A 25,046-nucleotide genomic window follows, 5' to 3' on the forward strand; every position below is an offset into this window, starting at 1 on the left:
ACAGCTTCAGCAACTACTTTGTGACCATGAAAGAAAGGCCTGGAAAATCACAGACATTAGCCCCCAGGTCACAGAGCCATCACCTGCATCCACCGATAAACTTCATGTTAGTTGAAAAAAAACACCCCAGGATTTGCTTGAGCCGCCACTCGTTGTGTTTCCAGTTACCTGCAGCCGAAGGCATCCCAGCAAGTTTCACAGAACCGGACTTAATCGCAGCCTCTGGAGCCAAGCTCCCTGGGTTCCCCTCCTGGCCCTTCCCCCTACCAGCTGGTGACCCTGGGCAGCTCTCTTCCCATTACTGTGCCTCATCTGTGAAATGGAAACGACCACGGTCCATCCCTCAAAGAGCCAGTCTGAAGATTAAACCAGATAATGCACAGCTTGGGCCCACCGTGAATACTCAGCAAACAGTAGATGCTCTTACTTTTTATCACCTCCCTGGATGGAGCCTGGGAAGATTCAATTCCCTTTGCTTTCTAAAGAACCACTGACAGGCACTTCGGACAAAAGGTACTCCCAGCAAGCGCCTGCAGAGGAGTTCCTTTTAGAAAGCTCTAGTCCCGGGTTGAGGAACAATTCTTATTGACATTTTGTTTCTCAAGAGCCTGTAAAAGTCGGGGTGGGGAAGCTGTTCCCTGTGCGCACGCGCTCACTAGGGAGAAGACGTTCCCAGGGTCTGATGGACTCTCACCAGCCTCTCCTTCTCGATCCTTGGCTGAGGAGCTGAATTACTGACATCAATGGTACTCGTGTTAATATTTTTAATGACAAAGTACGTCTACCTGTTATGAGAATTAACTCAGATCCTGGCCCCAGATCAGAGAGGGGGCCCTCCTCGTGCTTCTTGCCCTACCCGGGGTTCCCAGAACCAGGATTCATCATCTCCGCTTGAAGTGCTCCCAGTCAAGGGCATCTCAAGGGTCAAATGAATGAGAGCATCTGATTCAGGGCCACCTGGGCATTTCGTTAAAATGCAAAGTCCTAGGTCCTCAGTATGCCCTGGGTCTGGATCCTTGAGGTGAGGCCCAGGAACCTGCATTTTAACGTGTGCCCCAGAGATCCTGTTCCTCCTTAAATTTTGAGGAGCACTGAGAAGGGGTGCAAGGAGGTGCACGTGTTTGAGGAGTGGAGAGATTGGTGGCCCATTCCTGGTCTGCTCAGGCTCATCCCTTAGCTGCTCCACTTTCCTACACAGAGGCCCCCCCCCGGGATGGCATCACGGCTGGGAGCTTTCAAGGGCTTTCTGACTCAAGGCAGCGCCTAGGCAGAGCCCACACCAGCCATGCCCTTGGCAAGACTCTGGCTTGGCCTCATTCTGGAGAAGTCCCCACAGTTCCCCAAGGATCCTCCAGCTCTGCTTCACCTAAGAGAATCATCACCGGAATTCTTGGGGAAGCTTTTAACAGAAGTGCCCAGTCCCCTCCCCACAGACGGCAATGGCCATTCATGTCTTTGGTTAGGGGAGGAGGTAAATTACCAGCATAATGCACCAAGGGAGGTACATAAATAAAAAATATCTCAAGTTCAACAATAACACCATTGAATATTTCATGACCTCCTAATGGACAAAAGCAGAAAAGTGTAGTTTAAATAAGAGGGTGAGGCGGGTTCAACTATAACCCAATGATTGCTGAAGGTCTGTCTCACACTGGAAGGGAGCCTCTAGTGGAGTGCCAAAGGACTCGCCATCCTGAGTTGACCAAGCACAGGAAGTAAATATAACGAGTGACTGAAGCAGGACTCCAAGTGGCTGTAAGATAAAATTAAGAACAAAAAATGCAGTTTGATACTTGGGTTATAAATTAAAAAAAAAAAAAAAGGTCAACTGTGTTTAGTTTCAGGGTGGGAGAGATGGGGCCTGGAAAGTGAACACAACCAGGGGGTAGCAGGGAGCACAGCCACTCAACAGGTCACCACGTGGCACTGGGATACGGATAGCCCATTCTCTCTGCCCCGTGAGTCATCACTGGGAGTCATCACATCAATGGGTGGTACCCCCACCCAGGCACCACGGCAACCTAAAGTGAGTCCATAAGGTGAGGCTGCCTCACCGACCCTTTGACAAATGGTGGTGAGTGTTGGGGACATCTCAAGTGAATAAGGGAATAAGGGCGTCTGGGTGACCCTGTAGGTTAAGCATCTGCCTTCGGCTCAGGTCATGATCCCAGGGTCCTGGGATGGAGCCCCGCATCGGCCTCCTTGCTCACTGGGGAGTCTGCTTTTCCCTCTGCCCCTCCCCAGCCTCTCACTCATGTGTGTGCACTCTCTCTCTCTCTCTCTCTCTCTCTCTCAAATAAATAAAAACTTAAAAAGAAAATGTGAGGGACTGTCATGAATCTGTCAGAGATGCCCACACCTCAGGCTCTGAGCCCCCTCTGCAGTCAGGCACCACCCCCCTCCATCCTCATCTTTCAGCATCTGGCCACCCCTGGGATCTCTAGGCTCTAACATCCCCCTCATGCCCCTTCTCCAAACCCCCCCTGAGGCCCTCCGCGTGCTGTCCCTTCTACCGGAGACACCCTACCCCCATCCTCTCCTGTTCAGCCCTTACTCACTGCCCAGGTCTCTCTACTTTACACCACCAACCCCCTGTGTAAATCAGGTCCCTGTCCCACAACCCCACGGTCCTCTACACTTCCTCGAAGTGTGGAGACTTCAAGACTGCACTGATCCTAATTTAGAATTTACTGAGAATTGTATCCTCTGTTTTATATGTTTTCTAAGCTGTGAGATCTCAATGGCATCTGTCTTGTTCAAACCTGCCCCCCACCACCGCCGCCATCCAGCACAAGGCCTGGCATGTAGTAGGTGCTCAATAAATGCTGATTTTGTAAATGAATAAGTGAATGAATATTCCCATCAGATGGGCGCTGTGGGAAGACAAATTCAGCTCAGTGAAAGAAAGAATTTTCTAGCACATCAGGCAGTCCCCCTTTGGGATCAGCTGCCACGTAAGTTCCCCACAGCGGCAGCATGCAAGCAGGAGCTGGCTGGATGTGGAGATGAAGGCTCTGACCTCGAAGGAACCTTTCAGTGTGGAGATTGTCTCCTCCACAGCTTGAAAAAGGAGCCAGTAATTTGGGGAAGGGGAGGAGCAGAAAGGAAGAAATCGTCCTTGGGATGTCAGGCCCGTTACTCGGGAAACAGAACATTTATAGCACCAAGCAGGGCTGGGACTGGGGGGCTGGGCTCTGGCGCCTCGGGTTGTGGCTTTCCATCCTGCCCTCTACACCCACACATCCCTAGGCAGAGAGGACAGGGAGGACCTTGAGAATAAGACAGGTCTGAGTCCCTCCAGCAAAAAAATCTCCATTGAACTCGCCCCCACAATCAGCTACATCATTTGTGGGTCTCAGTGCTAAATGTAAATGCACGGCCTTCCCTCAAAATTTATTAAGAATTTCTTTTTTTTTTTATAAGATTTATTTATTTATTTATAATAGACATAGAGAGAGAGAGAGGCAGAGACACAGGAGGAGGGAGAAGCAGGCTCCACGCCGGGAGCCCGACGTGGGACTCGATGCTGGGACTCCAGGATCATGCCCTGGGCCAAAGGCAGGCGCCAAACCACTGAGCCACCCAGGGATCCCCTATTAAAATTTCAAAATGGTGATAACCGAGCATTAAACCAGGCACAGGGGCCCTATGTGGCTGCACATGCGCACGGCCCTTCCTCACCCCCAGGGGGATGCTGGCCGGTGGACCCCACCAAGGACCAATAGAAGATACCAGAGACCTCACCACTCACTGCTTACTCTGCTCAGCTTGAATCTTCATTGTCTTAATTTCTTTTTTTTTTTTTTAAGATTTTATTTATTTATCATGAGACACACAGAGAGAGAGAGGAGAAACACAGGCAGAGGGAGAAGCAGGCTCCATGCAGGGAGCCCGATGTGAGACTCGATCCCAGGACCCCGGGATCACACCCTGAGCTGAAGGTGGACACTCAACCACTGAGCCACCCAGGCGTCCCTCCATTGTCTTAATTTCTAAATATGAGCAGACAGGGGAATCAGTAAGCAGCAGAGACTCTTCAAGTCCAAAGGGCAAGGCGGAGGTGCTCATAGGAGGCAGTGAGTGAAACCAGCAAAACAAACGCCGACCTCCAACCAGGAGTCAAGAAAAATTCTCCTAAAAACGTGAGATTAAGGCAGAGAGCAGGTTTCCTCACAATGTCAGTGTGGAGCATTACTTAACAGACCCAGCCAAGGATCATTTCACTATCTAGGGAAATATACCTTTGTTTCATTCACTGTTTACTGTTAATTAAAGGTCTAGCTGCTGTGAAATCACATGTTAACCTGCAGAGTTTTGTAAGTGATTTCTACGCAACAGAAATAACCCCCAAAGTTATGATTTTATGACCCTGTGGGTCGTTAACCAGCTTTGATTCCCACCTAACTCTCTCATCCCCACATTTTCTCTCCAGTGCCTATTTTCCTAATTCTCCTGATTACCATCCTGCTGGGTCCTCATTAATGAGGTGAATAAATCACGTGCCTTTTAAGATTTGCGAGAGGGTCATTTTTTTTTTTTTAACTCTTTGGCAATTATACTTTGTTTTTTGTTTTTGTTTTTGTTTTTGTTTTTGGTTTTTTTTTGGCAATTATACTTTGATGTCAAGGTCGAGAAAGGACTGTGAAGAAGCCTACTTAGTATCCATAAGGAGGGTCGAGTGAATATTGCATCCATAAAACAAGAACGGGTCCAAGCGGCTCTGAAAAATAAGAAACCCAGGAACAGCAAACGATCTTGGGAATTAAAAAGACGCAGAGGAGACGAATGATTCCAGAAGGGGCAGTAATTGGAGGAAAGGACATCATTTGGTGATTCACAAAACAAGTCAAAGAATTCTCTGTTAGTACAGATGAAACGTTTGAGGGAAAAGATGTGAAATGCAGAGAATAGATACAGGAGGGAAATATCCACTTCACGGGACTACCAAAAGGGAGCAGAGAAGAATGGGCAATCACCAAAAAAGCAATAAAAGACTTTTTTTTTTTTTTCTGACTGTAAGGAAAATACCAGTTCTGAAAGGCCCCACAGGGAGCAATCCTATACCTAGATTTGCCCTAGTGAACTGTTTGAATTCTGAAGGTAAGGAGAAAACCCTAGAAGCCTCTGACAGGGAAAAAGCCAAGAAGAGTCATCGGCCCTATCCTGGACTCACCCGTAATTCTAGCTTGTGGATCTGAATGGGACCACATGCAGGGCCCTGAGGAGGGAAATTATGACTCCAGAGCGCTGCAGACAAAAACTGTCCTTCACACAAGGAGATCAAAGGAACACAGGTTTGGACGGGCAAGACTGGAAATGACACTATCCAAACACCTTGTCTCTAAAAAAAAAGAAAAAATGACTTAAGGATGGCCTCCAGCCAAACCAAAATGAGAAGGAGAATGAAGGGCTTTGACAAAGGGAATGGCACGGTGCATAAGACACCCTACGCACCCAGCATAACTTCCAGCAAGCTCTACATAACAGACAGGGTGGCTGTGAAATTGAACCCTGCTCTTAGGGAAGGGTGCTCAGAGGAAGTGTAACATCTTTTTAAAACACTGTGGAAATAAATAAATAAAATATTTTTTAAAAAAATAAATAAAATCTTTAAAAAAAAAACACTGGTGGACAAATCATTTCATTTTAGAACATCCCTGCGGAGGTCAGTGTATACTTGGTGGTACCGACTCCCCATCTTGGCCATGTGCCTGTCCTCCCTCGTTGCCCCTTCTCGGTGGCATCTTGCACACATGCGTGCATGCTGACACACGCACATACATGACGACACATCCTGTCACAGACACGTGCACCTGCAGGCCTCCAGCCTTTACCTCTCTCCCTCCATCTCTCCCTGTTGTCAGTTCTGCTCTATTGACCCATTAGTGGGCACACTTAGCACCTGCTTGTCCTTCAGCTCTTGTGTGTGTCACCTCCTCGGGAACATCCTCAAGCCTCCAAGCCACCACCCCGGCTCAGAGATGCTCTCAGAAAACCACAGTGCTTTTCCCAGAGTCCCTGTCTCTGTGTGGGGCACACATTTCACCTCCACAGCTGTTGGATGCCTCTCCCCACGCAGGAGTTGGGAAAGACAAAGCCTGCTCTGTGTTTGCTGTCCTTCGTCCCCCATACCTAATACACAGCTGACACTTAGTAGGAACCCATTCAACCCCTGGCTGTTAGATGAATGCATGAATAGCCACCAGCCCGGTCTGACCCATAAAAGCAAGAACAAGGCACCAAGCAGGGCCCCAGATGCTCCAAATGGGCTAAGTTGTAACTTGGCTCTTCTCTGGCCGTAGCTTGTGTTTTGAAAGAAATAACCAGTTTGGAGTCACGGAGTGCCTGAGTCTGTGCTCTAGCTCTGACTTGCTGAGCAATCTAGGATAATAAAATGATAGCTAACATTGATTGGGTGCTTGTTTTGACAAAGTCATACTTATCCCCATTTTACAGATGAAGAAACTGAGGCTTCGGTTAAGTAGCTTTCTCAAGGTTATACAGTTAGTGTGAAACAGGCCCAGTATCAGCTACAGCACAGAAGGACACGTGTCTTACCAGAGAAGGGAGGAAGGAGTATCTGTCTGTCCGGGTCATTTAGCAAAGGGCCATCATTCCTCCCACCCCAGGGGCCCAGGGAGGTCCTATGCAATGCAGCCTCATCATTATCACCCAGAAGCCCCACAGATTATTTAAATTATGTCTGGTGTGCACCAGATGTACACTGTCAGGTGTACAATACCTACCCTGCCATGACGATGAAGAAATCCAGTCGGTTCCATGTGTCCCCAAGGTAGCATTTCTTGCCAAAAATGCCCAGGGCCACCATCTTGAGCACCATCTCCATGGCAAAGAAGACGAAGATGAAGTCATCAAATACCTGCAGGGGAAGAAGGCAAGAAGCAAGGACAGTATGAGGCTCGGGGACAGGACCACCAGGTTGGAGCTGTAGTGTGAGGTAGGGACACAGGTAAGGACACAAATGGCCTGGGAAAGACCTGGAAATGTCTCCTCTTGGTCAGGAAGACAACCTCTGAGATCCTGGTCCAATGAAGTCATTTCACAAATGAGGAGACAGAGGCCCAGAGAGAGAATGAACCTGCCCAAGGTCATACAGCCCATGCTTTTGTTCCCAAAAGTCAGGCGTACTGACAAGGGACCCAGATGGGGGCAGGGCTAAGGGCTCTCACTAATAACAAGTGCCAAGCACTAGGCAAGATATTTGACCTGCATTCTCTTTTCTAATTGTCCCCACAATCCCCTGGATAGCCCCATTTTAGGTGAGGAAACAGATTCAGAGAAGTCAAGTGACTTGCCCCAGGTCACACAGAAGGTAAGTGGCAGAACCAGGACTGACATTCAGGTCTATCTGATTCCAAAGCCCACATGAAAGGATCTTTCTCAAAACAGACCTGATACTCCCCCCGCAACCTCACCACACAGGTTTCATCCCTGCCTTCCTCTGTTCAGAAAGGAGGCCCCAAATGTGTCCCTAAGCATGGGCTCAGGCGAGTAGATAGCTCCTGAGGACAGGGCCTGGGTGAATTCCTCTTTCCAGGATCAATGAGGGCTGTAGTCAATTTAGTTCAAGAAACAGACCCACTTCCTGTGTTTGGAGACAGAAGCTGGGTGTCATCAACATAGAAAGGAGTCCTTGATGAACCCACCATCTGGATGGGAAGCCAGCCTGGTACCCACTGAGGCTAACTCCACCCAGGGGCCTGAGGCTGGATGGGGAGCTTTTCACCCTCCTGAACCCAAGACCCACCACCCCGGAGATTCTGATTCTACAGGTTTGAGATGGGCCAGGTCTGGGTCTTTAACAAGTGCCTCAGGGGATGCTGAGACGCTGGGCTGCTCAGGGGCTGCTCAGAACTGCTGAGTCCTGTGGAAACACAGAAGGCAGAAGGCAACTCCTCCCTGGCTTTCCCAGAGAGAGGACATGACATGATGTTTATAGACATCTGTGAAATGGGTATAACCCTAGCAGCCTGCACTACAGGTAGACAAGTACTGCATGGGGTCATGGCAGGTACCCAAGGTTAGGCCCCCATCTGGACCTCCAAGATGAAAACGGGAGAGATACAGGAGGCCAGCTCCTGATGGGAACTGAGAGTAAGTCAGCAAGCTTGGCCTTTATTCCAGGAGCACCCGGAGCTAAGGGCAGGCTTTGGGCAAATGAGTGTCAGGGTCACTTACAGTCTGCTGACATGGGGGCAGTATGGTTAGTCTGGGGCTGGGGAGAGCAGAAGGTTTGGGGAGGCAACTGGTGAGGGAAAAACGGGGCCTAGACCAGGACAGAGGCTCCAAAATACAGAGAGGATGGAGGGGGGAGAGGATCAAGAAAGAGAATGGGGGGCAGCCCGGCTGGCTCAGCGGGTTAGCGCTGCCTTCAGCCCAGGGCGTGATCCTGGAGACCCAGGATAGAGTCCGGCATCGGGCTCCCTGCATGGGGCCTGCTTCTCCCTCTGCCTGTGCCTCTGCCTCTCTCTCTCTCTCTCTCTCTCTCTCTCTCTTTCTCTGTGCCTCTCATGAATAAATAAACAAAATCTTAAAAAAAAAAAAAAAGCGGGGGGCGCGGGGGGCGCGGGGGGCAGGGGCGGGGAGCGAGGGCGGGGAGCGAATGGGGAAGACCAGCTAGGACTGATGAAGAGGATAGCCAGTGGAACCAGGACAGGCCAAGCGGCCGGCATGAGCAGCGAAGGCTGGGCGGATGGGCGGGGCGTGCTTTTGTGGGCGGGGCGTGTGGGGGGCGGGGCTGGTGGGCGGTGCCAGCGGGCGGGGTGTAGGGTGGGCGGCGCTAGTGGGGGTGTGGCGGGGGTGGGCGGGGCTAGTGGGCGGGGTGTGGAGTGGGCGGGGCTGGTGGGGTGTGGCGTGGTGGGCGGGGTGTGGCGTGGTGGGCGGGGCCTATAAGCCAGGCCGGGCTGGCCGCCTCACCTGCAGGATCTTGCAGCGGTCGGAGAGGCAGTCCATGTCGTCGCAGGGCTGGTACATGCCAAGTGTCACGCAGTTCAGCAGGATCACCAGCATGCTGACACATTCAAACCATGTACACACAGAGTCAAGGACAAAACAGTCAGGAAGACTGTAGCCATGGGAGAGATGAATGCAGCTGGAATAAGAACACCCCACCCTCCACAGACACAGGCATACACCCCATTCCCCTCCAGACGCCCCACTGAGTGGGCCAATGCCCAAGTTTTCAAAGACCTTGGAGACCAAAAGCTAGCCTACCACCCACCTCACAATAGACATGGCTGTAGGTGCCAAACCCACCAGAGAACCCAAACCCTACAAGCCACTGCTTGGGAGGACTCCTCCCCATTTCCTTGCCCGGCCTAAGTGTTTTCTTCAGTGCCAGGAAGGGAGAAGCCCACAGAGGTCCAGCTGGCAGGCCATCTCTGGATCATCCCTTCCTGTCCACCTCGGACCACCTCCCTCTGACTGTCATTGCCTCGCTTCTCTGACCACCTCTCCCATCCCCTGACCTCTGCCCCTCCATATCTGCCCCAGGCCTGGAGCTGGAGCCTGCAGAGGGTCCATCTGGTGTGGCTGAAGTGCGCTGGACACCCCTGTCCTTCCCTCCTCTCCCATGGCAGGGGTTAGAACTCATCACCGGGTTGCAGACTATCTGAGCCTAGGCCCTCCCCAGCCTCTGCAACAAGAGGGATATGATCCAGCCTCCACAGGCCTGCCCAGGTAGAAAGTCTGCTGCAGCCACCAGCTTTAGGCAAGGAGGGCCTCTGAGGCACTTTCATGTCCTCAAGCCTTGTTGGCATGCTCATTGCCTTTATCCACAGCTAGAACTTTCTTTCTAAGGGGACAGGGCTTCTGCATTCACACCTCTAACAGTGATGGGCATCTCGTAGGAGCTCGGTCTGCTGCAGGAATCAGTAAAGCTCTATGGGCCTGCCCATTCTGACATCCAGTGATGCCTGAGTGTCTCCAATGGTAAACCCTGGCCCCTTGCGCTAAGCTGGGACGCAGCCACGCTGGCCAGACCCTACCCAGTGGGGGTGAACACCTCTTCTCGCCAGATGGGAGACAGACCTGGCTTCCCTGGCCATGGCCTCCCTCCCATCCCTGGTCCCCTTGCTCACCTTGGGATGCTGCCTTCCTTCCTCCCTCTCTTCAGACCCTCCTCGCCCAGCCCTGCTCCTTCCTACCCCTCCTACCCCACCACCACTCTCCCGCCACAGCCTGTAATTACCTGCAGTCCCTGCCAGGGCCCCCTTCTAGCCTGAGCACTGCTCCAAGCAGCAGCTTCGTCATTAATTAACTTTTTTGAAGTTCAAACGTTCTAATTACCAGTGAACTCGCCCCCCACTCGCCTTTCCCCTTGCCTGCCACACTTCTCTCCTCCCAGCAGCCTCCTCTGCTCCCTCTGCCCTCTTTGCCCACATGAAATTCAAAGCGCACTCAAGCAGCCATCTCCCAGGAGCCCAGAACCCCCACTTCTTCCTTCCCTGAGTAATGGAGGCCAGCAGGCCCATTGTACAGATGAGGAAAATGAGGCTCAGAGAAACTAGGGGCCTCACCCAAGTCACACAGCTGGGAAGTACCAGAGCTGAGATCCACAGCAGGCCTGCTGGACTCCAAAGCCAGTGCTCTCCTCTGTGATGCATGGCCTGTCTCTGCCTGTGACCTCCTCCCCCTCCCCTGGGGCCTCCGACCATCCCTAGTGTCTCTCACCTGGACTCTGCACAGCACCCCCAGGCTCTGGCACTGGTCTCTGCCCCCACAATCACCAGACAAGTGCCGTGTGCCCAGTACTATCCAAGCACTTTGCAAGCATCACCTCAGTTAATTCTCAGAGCCCACTGAGCAATGAGGAGACTGAGACACAAAGAGGAACATGATTTGCCCAAAGTCACCAGCTGGAAAAGGACAGAGCTGAGATACAAAACCAGAGCCTGCTCTGCTTGCCCCCCACCTCCAGCCATTTGGCCACCACCAGATTAATCTGCCGGAAGCGCAGCTCTGCTGAGGCTTTTCTCCTGTTCAGAAACTTTCCTTGGCTCCATCACCCTCCTTAGCCTGACACCCAAGGCTGCCTACACTCTCTGAATTCATTGAATTCTTCTGGCCTTATCTCCCACCCATCGGCCTCAGCATGCACTGAATTTCTTGCTGGCCCCAAGCATACCCGCTGCATGCATTCCTTCTGCTGTCTCTACCAGGCAAACTCCAACTCATCCTCCACAGCTCAGTTCATTTGTCCCTTCTTGAAACTTCCCTTGAAGCACCTTTCCCCATTCACAAGGTGGTGGCTCAGCCTCCTCTCTGGAAGGGCTCCCTATCCACTTGGTCTAGCTACCACAGTAATGAACTTGGCAGGAGCCATGACTACTGTGTGCCAAGTCCCTGGGGACACAGCCCTGGCTCTCAACACAGCTCACTGGGGGCAGATGCGGAAACAGGCCTGGAGAGCTGGAGTGACTTCCCCAAGGTCACACAGCCAGTTAAGCAGCCCAAAAGACCTGACTCAGTGGTACCCAGAGCCACTGTGTGGTGGTGCTTCTGATGTCACTGGCTGCATTGAGTCGCTCAAGGAGGCAGATGGAGTGGCTTTCACCTTTAGATCGCTCAGCTTCAGACATTCAGAGGTGGACAGTCTCAGCCCTGCCCCGAGGCACTCAGGGAAATCCCAGATGGCAGAGCCTGGGCCCTTTCCAGGAGCCCGTGAGGCTCAGAAGTCAGGCCAGAGCTGGCATTGCTGCCCACAGCTCCTGACATGCTCCCCACTGGCTCAGGGATCAAAGGCACCAGCCCTCCTTGAAGCTGAACCAGACACGCAACGTGGGGAAGGAGATCGTCAGAGGGAGTCAAGGTCTCCAGGCTGTGCGAGCCCATGCCTGGCCCAAGGCCTAATGCTTCCACCATTAGTCATAAGCAGTGAGGAACTCTGAGAGCACAGTCAGGTGTAACTCCAGGGTTCTGGGACAGTTTGAGGGAGGACGGAGCCCCAAGGGGATGGTAAGGATTTCTAGGTAATGGGGCAGGCAGAGACTTGAATGCTGGCTTGACAAAGGCAAAGAGTCTTCAGTGGTTCCCACTGCCTTTCACAGAAGGTGGCTCAAAGCCACCTGCCTGGCACCTGAGACTGCCGTGGGGACCCTGTCATCTTGCCTGCTTCATTGCCCAGACCCTCACTCCTGTCAGAGTGATCTGTGACACAGAGAAATCCCACCGAGGTCCCCCGGAGCAACTTATCCAATCCCCCACTGCACAGATGGGAAACAGGGACAGAGTCATCCTTGCCACACAGCCAGCCTGGGACAGAAGGGACCCTCTGACAAGAGACTCCCCACCCACGGGGTCCCTGAGCCATGGCTGGATTTCAGACAAACACCAAAACCCCGTGTTTCGGGCCACCTGGGTGACTCAGCCGGTTAAGCATCTGCCTTCAGCTCAGGTCATGATCCCAGCGTCCTGGGATGGAGCCCTGCGTCCAGAGGGGAGGCTGCTTCTCCCTCTCCCCCTGCTCTCTTTCTCTCTCGCTCTCTCTCAAATAATTTAAAATCTTAAAAACAAAAACACTCATTTTCCCCAAAGGTCCAGGCTCTGCATGTGTAGCACCTGATTAGACCCAAGATGGGCAGTCTCTGAGGTATCTCTGAGGACAGGAATGGGGATAGAGATCAGTGGTGACCCAAGAGAGCCTCCTTGGCAGACAAAACTTTCCCAGACACACACTCAGCTGGGGGAGAAAGAAGAGCCCCCCACCACCATCCCATCAGCCCACCCCCGGCCCCTGCGGAGACTCGGACCCACCTACAGCCGGCCCCCACCCTGCTTCCCCTGCTCTGCTGGCGGGGCCTCCCACGGTCCTCAGAACTGGGACCTCACAGCCCAGCAGCAAATTCATGAGCACATACTGAGTGTCTGCTGTGTGCCGGGCCCCGAATAAGCTGCAGTGACAATGGTAACACTGGCAAACATTTCTCAAGTGCTCCTGAATGTCTGTTTGCCAAGGAGCTTTCCAACCAAACGGCACATACAATCTCATTGAAACCCTCCAGCAAGCACACAGGGCAGGGAGCCCAGAGCCGCAGAACAGAGCCTGTGGGGCTGTCGACTCGAGACCAGGGTCCGTCAGGTGGTGTGCAGCAGGGAAAGCCCTCTCTTTGACAGCCGGTCATGTAACTGGGTCCAGGGTCTCCCGTTCTTTGGCTTTGGAGGGGCAAAAAGCCACCTCACCAGCAGAGGACTGAAGCCCCCTGCTCGCTTTACCTGCTGACTACCTAGTATTACCTCGAGTAGAGAAGAAGGGATGCTATCACACAGCCTTTCGGACCCATGTCTGCATCTTCACTAAAAGCCTTTTTACTTAGAAAAAAAATTTTTTTAACATTTTATTTATTTATTTATTCATGAGAGACACACAGAGAGAGGCAGAGATATATATAGAGAAGCAGGCTCCTTGTGGGGAGCCTGATGGGGGACTCGATCTCAGGACCCCAGGATCACGACCTGAGCTGAAGGCAGATGGTCAACCATTGACCCACCCAGGTGCCCTGAAATAACCTTTGTAAAAACAATCAAGCAGTTCAGGCCTGGCAATGTAGGGCTGCCCCAGAACTATAGCAAAGTTCCCTAAAACTGGCAGGTACGGTTGTTCTCACCATCTTACAGATAAGGACACTGAAGCATGGGGTACTTGGCTGCACGGGCTCCAGCCCCAGCCATCGAGGTCACACAGCTGTTATATGACAGCAGCAGGATTTGAATCAGCCCCCTGCTGCCTCCCAAGCCCATGTTCCCAGCCACGTGCTCCACCACCCCAGGCACAGGGCCTGGAACACCAGAGGCCCTCCGCTGGCATGTGCTCACTGGAATATTTGCTTTTTCCTTCTCACCCACATTGTCTCCTCCCAATTGGGCCTGGGTTACAGCCAGCCATGAAGTCAGGAAGGACAACATTCCGACACTGGGCCCTGGGAAGGGAAGGAAAGCCATCAAGGGGAGGGTGCTGGTCTCAAGGCCCTCAGTCAGTAAGAAGTCAAGCTGAACCAGAGTTGTAACTCCATCCCACATCCCAGCTGCTGTCTTGAAAACTGGAGGGACAGGGTCATTGGGGAAGCCACCAGGCCGAGGGCCTCCTCAAACCTGCCACTTCCAGAGAGAAGAGTGACCGGGTGGAGGGACAGTGCCTGACGCCCCAGCAGGCCCCTTGGGGCAGCCTCCTCTCCAGGAGCCAGAGGCCAGCATGGTTACCATGGTGACCACCACCCTCCATCCTGTAGGCCCAGATGACAGTCACAGTTTCTGTAATTCGGAGGGCTCTGGGGGGTAGGGGTGTGTGTGCAGGAGTGCTGGGTTTGGCTGAGGCAGCCACATTTGTTTTTATTTTTGTCAAATCTGAAATCTGATCCGTCTCCCAGGGTGCACCTCAGTTGTCTGAATAAATCAAGAGGAGGAAAGGGCTGGCAGCTGTGCCCTCCTGGACCAGAGAGGCAGGGAGGGTGACCCAGGCCCTGTGTGGGGGTCCAACCCCTACTGGTCCTCAGTGAGTCCCAAGATAGGACTGGAGGCTCAGGCCTCCAGTCTCCAAAGGCTGGATGGGGCCTGATGTTCCACATCCCAGTTCTTAGGACAAGGCTTCTCCAAGGCCAGGTCCACTGAATACCTGGCCTGTGCATCAGTGCTCTGAGATGAACCAGACTTACTCCTGCCCTGGAGCTACCTAGAGCACGTCCTTGTTCTAGGACCCAGCTGTGATGTGTGGCTACCATTTCAAACATCAACTATGCTCTAGACTCGGGCTTCAAAAAGACACCCATCCACTAATTCATCAATGTATTCATTTGACTTCTCTTTATGAGCAAAACGCACTCTGGAAAGCGGCTTGGCATCTATTAAAGTGAAACAGAGACCCCTGTTAGGATCGGGGAGGGACACCCCCGGGTGCATATCCCAGAGAAAGTCAGATAGAAGTCCACAAAAGGGCATGTGCCAGAACGTTCAGAGCCGTGTTATTCATAACGGCCCCAACCTGGGAACAACTCAAGTGTGCAGCATCGGGAGAATGAGTCAGGCAGCAGATTTCAACTAGGGATGATTTTGACCTCCAAGGGACATGTGGCCATGTCTAGAGACATTTTTGATTGCCACAATATGGCGAGGCAGGGCACTGGCATCTAATAGAGACCAGGGATGCCGCTAAACATCCTACAATGCACAGGACGGCCCCACTGTGAAGAATTATCTGGCCCCACATGTCAGCACACATGACATGACATGTCACCCCACATGTCTCAAGGCTGAGAAACCCGGTGGCACATCCATTCGACGGAATACTCCGCAGCAATGAAAAAGAGCAAACTACTGATGCACACAGCAAAAGAGACAGAGCTCACAGGCATAACGCTAGGTAACAGAGGCTGGACATCCTAAGAGCAAAAGAGCACATGAATCCAATTTTATAAAGTGAAAAATCAGGCAAAGCTAACCCTACAGGGAAGGAGCTCAGAACAGCAGTGACTGGGAGAGCACCCATTGGGGGTGGGGGATGAGGGAGTTTCTGGGACTCTCTCCATCTTTTGGAGATGTTCTTGTTGGCCTGCGTAAGGTCACTGTTGTATATTTATATGGAAAAATGCCTTGAGCCAGACAAAAAGATTTGTGAGCTCTACTCCATGTACCTCTTACCTCAATACAAAGGGGCCCTGGGTGGCTCAGTCAGTTAAGTGCCCAACTCTTGATCTCATCTCAGGTCTTGATCTCAGGGTCATGAGTTCAAGGCTCACACTAGGCTCCACACTGGAGTGGGGCCTACTTTATAAAAGGGAGGGGCAACAAAAAATGGTAAAGGGAAACTACTATAAAGAAAAATAAAATGCAACAGTTAAACCCACACAAGCAACTGCTGGGATAGCCACTGTCATAGATCCCCACCCTCCCACCCCCTGTCAACCTTCACCACAGCCCTGCAAGGGAGGATGTCACTGATTTGCTGAGGCCACAGCTAGTGAGGGATTTGAACCTCACACCAACCTGTCTCCTGTTTGTTTAAGGAGTCATTCCTCCCAGGGCGCCTGTGGGGGCTCTGGAAGTTAAGCATCCAACTCGATGTCAGCTCAGGTCGTGATCTCAGGGCCGTGAGATGGAGCCCCGCATTGGGCTCCACACTGGGCATGGAGCTCCTTAAGATTCTCTCTCTCCCTTTGCCCCTCCCCTCACCTCTCTTTCCCCATCTCTAAAAAAAAAAGGATCCGTTCCTCCCATGCCCACAGCAGCCTCGGGAGGTAGACACAGCAGATGTTATTACACCCACTTTTCAGATACAAAAATGAAGGTCCAGATACTTACCCAAGATCACACGGTGGTTGAGCTGGGATAGAAAGCGGCTCCCTAAAGTGGTCAGAGCTGCTGGGCAGATGGTTCTAGACCTCTCTGCTTACATGCCTCAAGCAGTGGGGAGCTCCCCACATGACACACAGCCCTGCCGGGGCTGGACTGATTCTCCTTATATGTTACAGAGTCTTGGGGGGCTGAGAACCCTTACAAGGATGAGATGAGGGAGTGAGCCCCCCTTCTTTCCTTGTCCCTGCCCCCAGTGCCACCTCTTAGTTGCCCCATAATTTGAGAACTCATTGAATTTGGCCAAAGTCTCTGATTCCCAGATGCCCAGCAGGCCTCGGTGCCCAGTACAGACAGCCGGAGTGGGGGAGGTGAGGGAACAGGGGCTGCCAGCTTGGAAGAAAACCCAGGGCGGATGGTCCATGGGATAGGAACACCAGCCAAGGAGGCTTCAGCCCCTGCCGAAGAAAAGGGGAGGGCAGGGCTGCTGGGGACCAGGGTCCCACTGTCTCTGGGATGACCAGTCTCCAGAGCCCACCCACTATGAAGGTGTACCTGCGGGGAAGCCTCCTGGACTCCTGGGCAGGGGATACAGATGCCTCCCCCAAGCCCTCACAATATCTTAATGTCCCCCCGCTTATATCAGCTGTCTAACTGAACGTGGTCTATCCTGGCTTCTCACCACCAACCAGGGTATCCATCCCTCTCTGTGCCCGGAGCCCCACCTAGAGCATCTGCTCAGAGGCACAGCAGCCTCAGAAAAGAACGAGGTCCCCATCACCTGGAGGCATCAAATAGCTTAAGAAGGGATTTCTGTGCTGGAGGGATATGCAGCCTCTCTTTCCACCCTGAACCCTCTTATTCAGCACCCTTCTGCTGAGACTCCCTCTGTCTGGCCCACGGTGGCTCTAGAAACCCTGCATGAAGAGGCTACAGGCTCTGCCCTCCAGAACTCACAAGCAGACACTTGGTGGAGACACGGACAGAGGGTGATGACATTGTCCCTAGGCCTCCTGGAGGCCTGTCCTCCACCACAAACCCGCAGACACGTCCATGTCTGCACTCCCATGGAGCTCCACAGCCCTTCGGGCTCCTGCACCCCCTAACATGCATGCACACCCTCCTCCTCACCCATCTGGCCAGCAGCCCTGGGCACGGCCAGCCACTCTCCTACAAAAGCAGTTTCTAAGGCATCTCTGGACCCCCTGGGGAAGCTCATAAGCCCCTTCTCAGAATAATGTTTTTAATGCATACATTTTTTTAATGCTTAGAATTAGAAAGGAAAGAAGCCAGTTAGATTAAAATAGTTGCCAAAACATTTTTTTAAAAAACATACTTGGGGTAGAGAACCACACGAGATTCATTATCAACATGATGAAGAGCCAGAGCCAGTAGCAGGTCTGATACTGTGCAACTGGAAAGCAGTGATGAGGTCCACAACCACCACGGTGTGACAGGTGATTGCTACTAGTCACAGGCACTGCCAATAATCACACCGTGATTTGTTCCCTCCGTTCACAATAGAGAGAAATGCTCAATTTCACTCAGACATTAGTTAAAATAAATGCGCAACTTGTCCCCATCCAAGTTCAAGAACCCCAGATGAAGATCGTTATTCTAGAAACTCTTTCCCCCAGGGTCCCAGGGACACCACAGGCCCTGGCTGGTCCTCCTCCTCCTCCTTCTTGGGCTCTGTCCCTCAAATGTTGGCCTTTCTCAGGCTCGCAACCCTCTGGTCTCCCCTCTCTTCTCCTTGACCCTGTACCCATTCCCACGGCCCCAGCTCTGCCAAGCTGAACAGGTCCAGAATCCATCCCAGCCCCAGGCCCACTCACTGCCGAGCAACACAGACACTCCCTAGGATGTCTCTGGGAATCTCAAATTCATCATAATGGGGTAGGTCACATTCTCCCCAGACCACCAAGTTCTCTGTATTTCCCATCCCCAGTGAATGATGTCCCCCATACACCACCAATGCTGGAAGTTGTCCAGATAAGAACCCTCCAGAGTTTCCCTCCCCCTTCATCCCCCTGTCCCTTGCAGAGACCTATCCTTTTCACAACCTCAATCTCTCCCCTCCATCAACAAATCTGCACCTCCACTGCCCCAGGCAGCCTGCACTCCCTCAACTCCTGACTCTGAACAGACTCCTCCTCCAGCCTTGCTTACTCTGATAAATTCTCCACACACAGCCAGAGGGTTCCTCCAGAACCAAAAGTCTTCCGTGGCCCCTCACTACCTTCCAGAGAGTTTCCAAACTCCTCAGCTTGACATTGAAGGTCCTTTGTGTAAGCGCTCTTGGTCAGCCTCATCTCTGTCCACACAACCTCCACTTCCGACCTTGCTTGCTAGGATGCATGTCATTGAAAGTTTTGCTGCACACCTACTATGTGCAGGGATGATGGCCAAGGCCTGGAAGAGTTCCATTAATGGAACATGGAGCCTGTCCTCAAGGATCTCACAGTCTAGGTGAGGAGAATAAGTAAAGTACAAAAAGCCCTGTAGATAGTACAAGAAGAGGGCTTAACTGGGCATTGAACATGCAGCAGGGTGGATGAGAGATTGGGGCAGGTGTGTTGACCAACAAGTATCTGCCAAACAAGCAAAAGGATGGATGAGCGGATCGGTTGATAGATGGATAGATAGGAGCATGGGGATGGGGCCTTGGGTCTATGGATGATTGAATGAGTGAATGGTCAAGAAGAAGGGGAATGAATGCTTGAATGCAACAGTCAGGTAAATGGGTCAATGAGCAGATGAATGGATGAAGAGATGGAAAGGGGCATGGGATCCCTGGGTGGCGCAGCGGTTTGGCGCCTGCCTTTGGCCCAGGGCGCGATCCTGGAGACCCGGGATCGAATCCCACGTCGGGCTCCCGGTGCATGGAGCCTGCTTCTCCCTCTGCCTGTGTCTCTGCCTCTCTCTCTATCTCTCTGTGACTATCATAAATAAATGAAAATTATAAAAGAAATTGTAAAAAAAAATAAAATAAAATATAGGACACCTATTTAAAAAAGAAAAAAAAAGAAAGGGGCAGCCCGGGTGGCTCAGTGGTTTAGTGCTGCCTTCCGCCCAGGGTGTGACCCTGGAGACCCAGGATCGAGTCCCACGTCGGGCTCCCTGCAGGGAGCCTGCTACTCCCTCTGCTTGTGTCTCTGCCTCTCTTTCTCTCTGTGTCTCTCATGAATAAACAAATTAAAATCTTTAAAAACAGAGAGAGAGAGAGAGAGAGATGGAAAGATGGATGGATGGAGAGATGGAAAGAGGGATGGATGCATGGATGGATTAGGGAGATGGACAGGTGAGTGGGGGGATGGACGGGTGGGTGTACGGGAAGGCGGTTGGAAATGTGACACTCTAGTAAATGGCAGCTCTAGGATCCAAACCCAGGTGTATACGATCACAGGAAACTTTCAGGTTGGGACTCCGCACTGTCCTCTCTTCCTCCTTCAGAGATTCCCCATCTCAGTTTCCACCCTCCTCACCCAAAGCCCCAGGCTCCATACTGTGCCCATACCTTCAGAGCTTCAGGAGATCCCAGGGTTTCTTGGCCTTGGCACCATAGACATTTAGGACCTGATAATTCTTTGCCATGAGAAGCTGTCCTGTGCCTTGTAGAATATTTGGTCTTTATCCGCTAGAAACCAACAGCACACCCTCCCCAAGTTGTGACAACCAAGAATGCCTCCAGACATTACCAGATGTCCCCTGGGGGCAAAATGATCCCCAACTGAACATCACTGATGTAGCCTCACCTCCCCACCCCACAATTTTATGGGTGAAGAAACTGACAGAGGGGAGAAGTGACCTGCCTGAGGTCACAGAGCTTGCAATTGGTGGAGCCCAGACTAGACCTTGGGGGACAGTCGATCCCCAAGCATCTCCTCACTCGATGTGGAGGTGCAGCTGACAGCCGCCCCCACCACTGTCTAGGGGAAGCCAGGTGCAGACCTTGGGCACCCTGTTCTTCCCCCCTCCACCCTGGCCCTTTCCCCGCCAGCACCCACAGCACCTCACGGTCAGCCAAGCCGCCTCCTCCTGCTTTCTCAGATAGAAGCTGTCACCCAGAGAGGTCGAGCTGTCTGTGCAGTATCACACAGCAGGAAGCGCCAGCATCGGGATTTGAACTTGGGGAGACAAGAGGGAGACCAGAGCACAGTTCCACAGGGCAGACGGGGCCAGAAATGCCAGAAATGCGGGAGGCAGCCCCACAGGAGAGCTGGGGCGAGATTAGCAGGGAGACATTCCGGCTGATTAAAAAGACGGATCGATTTCTCTGGTAGAGAAACCAATGGGGCCGTTTGTCTCCCAACAGGATGGCGAGGCGGTCTGAGGGAGGTGACAGGTCAAAGCTGGCTTCTGACACAGACTCCGAAGCCCGGGCAGGATGAATGAATGAAAATCCAATCATGTTTTAAATGCCCCAGGAGGGGGCTGACACTTCATTAGCCAGCCAGGACTCTTTGTAATTCTCCTGCTCACTATCAATTACAACTAGCCTTGCAGTCAGGTCTCTGGGGTGGCACATGCCCTGGGCTCCTGCCCCGGCCCCCCCCTCCACAGGCCACCTCGGCCCTGAACAAGACTCTGGGCCCCTCGAGAGCCACCTGAGCTGCTGAGAAGATGAGACACTTCCCCCACGCAGGTGGGCCTCCTGGTGCAACCTCCCTGTTTGTCCCCCAAATCTGGACCCCAAATGTCCTTCCCTGCTCAGCATCCACCCCATTCCTCTCCCAGCCCACACACCAGATGTTACCAGCATCCTGGGTGACCCCAGAGCCCTTGACGAGGCATTTTCCTCAGTGGCATGCCATCCCCACCTCCCTCCACCTCTCCCGGATCAGAGACTCTCCTGCTCTGGCTTTGAGGCCTCCTTCTTCATCAGAAGGTTCCAGAAGCATCCCCAGTCAGGAAAGATGGACCACTCCATCCTCCTGGTGGTCACAGCCACCCTGCAGGTCCCTCTGCCCAGCCTTCACCCCTCTTGGCTTCACAGGAGTATGATGTGGGGCTGGCTCTGCCTCGCCCATCAGGCTAGGGACTCCTCAGGGTCACCACAGAGGATCCCAGCCTGGAATTCCGAGGCTCCACCCAACATGGCTAAACAGCCCGAGGGTACCTCCACTCAAGTGTAGAAGAGGGGCCAACACAGAGCTGGGCTTCAGGAAACGCTCGCTCAATCAATCAACCATCAATCAATATTTGTTTCAGGAGTCTACGGTTTGGTCTCCAGGTCTCTCTTTCCCTCAAGCATCCTCCATTCTGCTCCGGGAGTGACCATTCTACCAAACGAATTTAACCATATCCCATCCCTGCTGGACACCCATCAATGGTTCCCCAGTGTCCCCCAAGATCAAGAACAAGCTCTAGACTGGCACGTGACACCTGCTACCCAGCACACGCCTCACCCTGTGCCAGCTGCACAACACTCCTCACTGCTCTCCCTACTAGTCTCTCTGCCTGGAACCCTGTCCTTCAACTGTGCTTTTGGAAAACTCCTCCTCATGCGGCAAGACCCAGGCCAAATGCCCCCCTCCCAGCAGGCCTCACCAATGCCCTCAGGTTGGGTCATGGGCAGCCTCTCCACCTATAGCTCTCTTTGCACAGAAATCTCCAAGCGATGGTGCCAGAGGTTGCCTGGGGTTCAGGCTCCCACTGGCCCAGCCAGAGTCCTGGCTGTCCAACCCACCCTGCTGACCAACGGACACTGCGACATCCACTCCGGCCACCAGAAGCACCCGGAGGGCACAGCTCGATGCTGACCTTACTTCTGAGAAAAACAAACCTTCTCTACACCAGATGGAGGGAAGCGGACAATTTCCAAGACATGTGTTGTTTCTTCCAGCAACACTGGCCACCCATCTGGGCATTCTCATTAGCCCAGGGCTGAGGAGGGGGGCACCCTCCCCTAAAGAACCCCTTCCCCAGGGGGCCCTGGGTGGCTCAGTGGTTGAGCGCCTGCCTTCCGCTCAGGGCGTGATCCCAGGGTCCTGGGATGGAGTCCCGCATCGGGCTCCCTGCATGGCGCCTGCTTCTCCCTCTGCCTGTGTCTCTGCCTCTCTCAGTGTGTCTTATGAATAAATAAATAAGATCTTTAGGGAAAAAAAAAAAAAGAACAGAGAGCATGAAGAGAAAGAACGGGACGGTGGCTGGAGGACAGCCGGGCAGACCATGGAAGGACCCACAACCAGGCTAAGTGAGACTATTCTGGGGACCACAGGGAGCCAGAAGGTTTCTGAATGAGGAAAGAATGAGTAAACAAATGAAAGGAGGCAAGGAGGGAGACAACAGCCCCTCCTGGGCACGAGGCACTCTGTGGGTGGCGGACCCCTTCCACACAGGGAGCCCCAGGAGCCCCTGAGGAGGAAGGCCAGGTGGGGAGGAGAGACTGGGTCCAGGGCACAGGTGACTGCCCACGTCGCACAACTCCGGGCTCCCGGCTGGTGCTCTCTTCGCTGGGCAGGGGAGGGGAGGGAGGGAATGCCGCCTTGTCAGTGGGCATTTGGGGTGCGATCCCAGGAGCCGTCTGTTTAGATAGAAGGAGACAGAAAAACTCACACATTCCCAACAGCCTAGCCACAGGGAAAGGGCTCAGGGCAGGAGGATGGAGGTTAGATTAAAGCAGAACTTCCTGATAGTTAAAAACCCACAGAAGGGTCCTAGAGGCCTTTATCTGGGGGGCCAGAGGCCCCGTCTGGTGCCACAAGACTGAGAGGGAGCATGCCCAGAGACGGGAGGGTGGCCCAGATGATTGGATTGGGCGTAGCAGGGTGATGAGAGGGGGTCTTCCTGCAGGTGACACCCCCTTCTCTCCTTCACATTTGGGGCTCCCCAGGTTTTCTCCTCCTCCCACTGCCCATCCTTCCTGCCCTCCCCCTCCCAGAAGCCAGCCCTCACCAGCCATCGACAGCCTCTCTGCCTGGCAGCCAGGCCCACAAGCTTCTCAGACCATCATCAAAGACTTGGGGTCCAGGTGCCGCCACCTTCAGGACCCTTGTCCTGAGCCACCCCAGGAAGGTCCCCACAGCTCCCCAACTGGCCCCAGTGTGCCCACAGCTGCTGCTCCTAACCACCGTAGGAGACCAGCCAGCACTTGCCCTGGAATTGTCACTTGACTCCCTGACATTCCCAACCCGGAGTTGCTGTGGCCCCACCTCACAGATGAGCAAACAGAGGCCTGGCAAAGGCAAAGGCCTCTTGGCCAAGAAGCCAAGAGCAGGTCTTCATCCACACTCACGCAAGCCACAGTCCCTGGGGTCATCTGAGCCCTCTCCCAACACCAACCCCAAGGCAGAGACACTGGCACCTGGACTCCCCCTCTTCAAGCTCCGCCAGCACCCTGGGTCACCATCATTCCTCATCACCACCCCACAGGTGCCTTCTCTGGATGGGCTTCCGATTGACGCCTGTCCCAGGGAGCCAGAGTCACCTTCCCTTGCACAAAATGGTCACAGCTGTCCTCGGTGCATGGCTGGTGCGTGGCACCGTCTCAGTAGAGGCTTGTCGAGTGATCTAATGAAGGGGTTCCTCCAACAAACATGCTGAACCCCCAGAATGCACAGCACAAGGCCTGAGCTATGATGAGACTATGGGCCCTGCCCTCCTCTCGCCCAGTGACAGGCAAGGGTGAGGGTCTGCACAGCGAGGGTCTCCGCCAGGTGGACTTAGCAAGAGCAAGCAGAGGGCGGGAGCCAGGCAGGGGACCAGAAGCAGACAGAAGGGGGCCCCGGGGGACAGGTGAGAGCCAGGACCACGGCCACAAGCACAGAGGGAGGGAGCCCACCCACAAGGAACACAGCGCCCAGGGGCTCCCTGCAGACACCGAGATGCTTCCCGAGGAGGCGGGTCCCCCACCAGCCCTTTCCCAGCCTCACTGTCCAGCTCTCCCATCCTGCAGACAGGGAGACTGAGGGTCCGGGCAGGGCGGGGGCGGTGACGCATCCAAGGTCACGGGCGGCCCCTCCTCCCGCCCAGGCCCGCCGCCCAGCACAGGCGCCTCCACAGCCCACTGGCTTCCCACCACGCATGGCTGCTCTGCGCAGCACAGGCGCTAGCTCAGCGCTGGCAGGTGCGGGGGAGGCAGCTCTGGGGGGGGGGCTGCACACCCCTCAGGGGACGGCCCCAGGGCACCACAGAGGCGGCTGCCCAAACAGGGGGGGGGACCCTCCCCGCTGCCACCTGCAACTGCGATAGCAAATCTCCCCGCCCTGAGCCCTGGGTGGAGCATGGAGAGCTGGGGCGCTCCTCCAGACTCGGCAGGTGGCCGCGGTGTCCTGGATAAAAGCTGAGGCTGGGGATTCAGAGAAATCGAGGTTTTCCTCCCAGCTCTACTACCTCCTGGCTGTGCGACTCCCAATAAGTTTCTCGACCTCTCTGAGCCTCGCCTTCCCCGTGTGCGAAATGGGGCCGTGACGGCACGTCTGGGGGTGGCCACAGGTGTCAATGCAGCAAAGCGAATGCAGTTGAGCACCGGGAGCACCAGTCCTTACCCTCACCCCAAGCACCTCCTCTGTGCTGGGCACAGTACTGGGTGCTTCAAAGGAGTCTTCTCAAAAAAAAAAAAAAAAAAAAAAAGAGTCTTCTCGAATCATCTGTAACCATCCATGATAGGGCTGGGAAACCCAGAGCTGGGAGGGCAAACTAGAGCAGGACACCCACCACTGGCCCTCCTCCCACATGCAGCCGGGCAGCCTCCTAAATAGGGAGGTGTCCGGCTGGCGGGTCACGCCACCAGGGGTGCCGGG

General features: G+C 53.6%; 1 protein-coding gene across 1 annotated transcript in view; it reads right to left on the minus strand.

The window, feature by feature from the left end:
- The window catches only part of CACNA1I (calcium voltage-gated channel subunit alpha1 I), a 112,563-nt gene that overhangs the window by 71,429 nt on the left and 16,088 nt on the right, over positions 1-25,046 (minus strand). The window contains exons 3-4 of the mRNA XM_041756926.1: positions 8,938-9,049; positions 6,747-6,880 (exon numbers count right to left, since the gene is read on the minus strand). Coding sequence (XP_041612860.1) covers positions 6,747-6,880; positions 8,938-9,049 — 246 coding nt within the window. The remainder of the gene's footprint in view (positions 1-6,746; positions 6,881-8,937; positions 9,050-25,046) is intronic.

This window comes from Vulpes lagopus, chromosome 5 (assembly GCF_018345385.1).
Source record: "Vulpes lagopus strain Blue_001 chromosome 5, ASM1834538v1, whole genome shotgun sequence".
NCBI classification, from domain to species: domain Eukaryota; kingdom Metazoa; phylum Chordata; class Mammalia; order Carnivora; family Canidae; genus Vulpes; species Vulpes lagopus.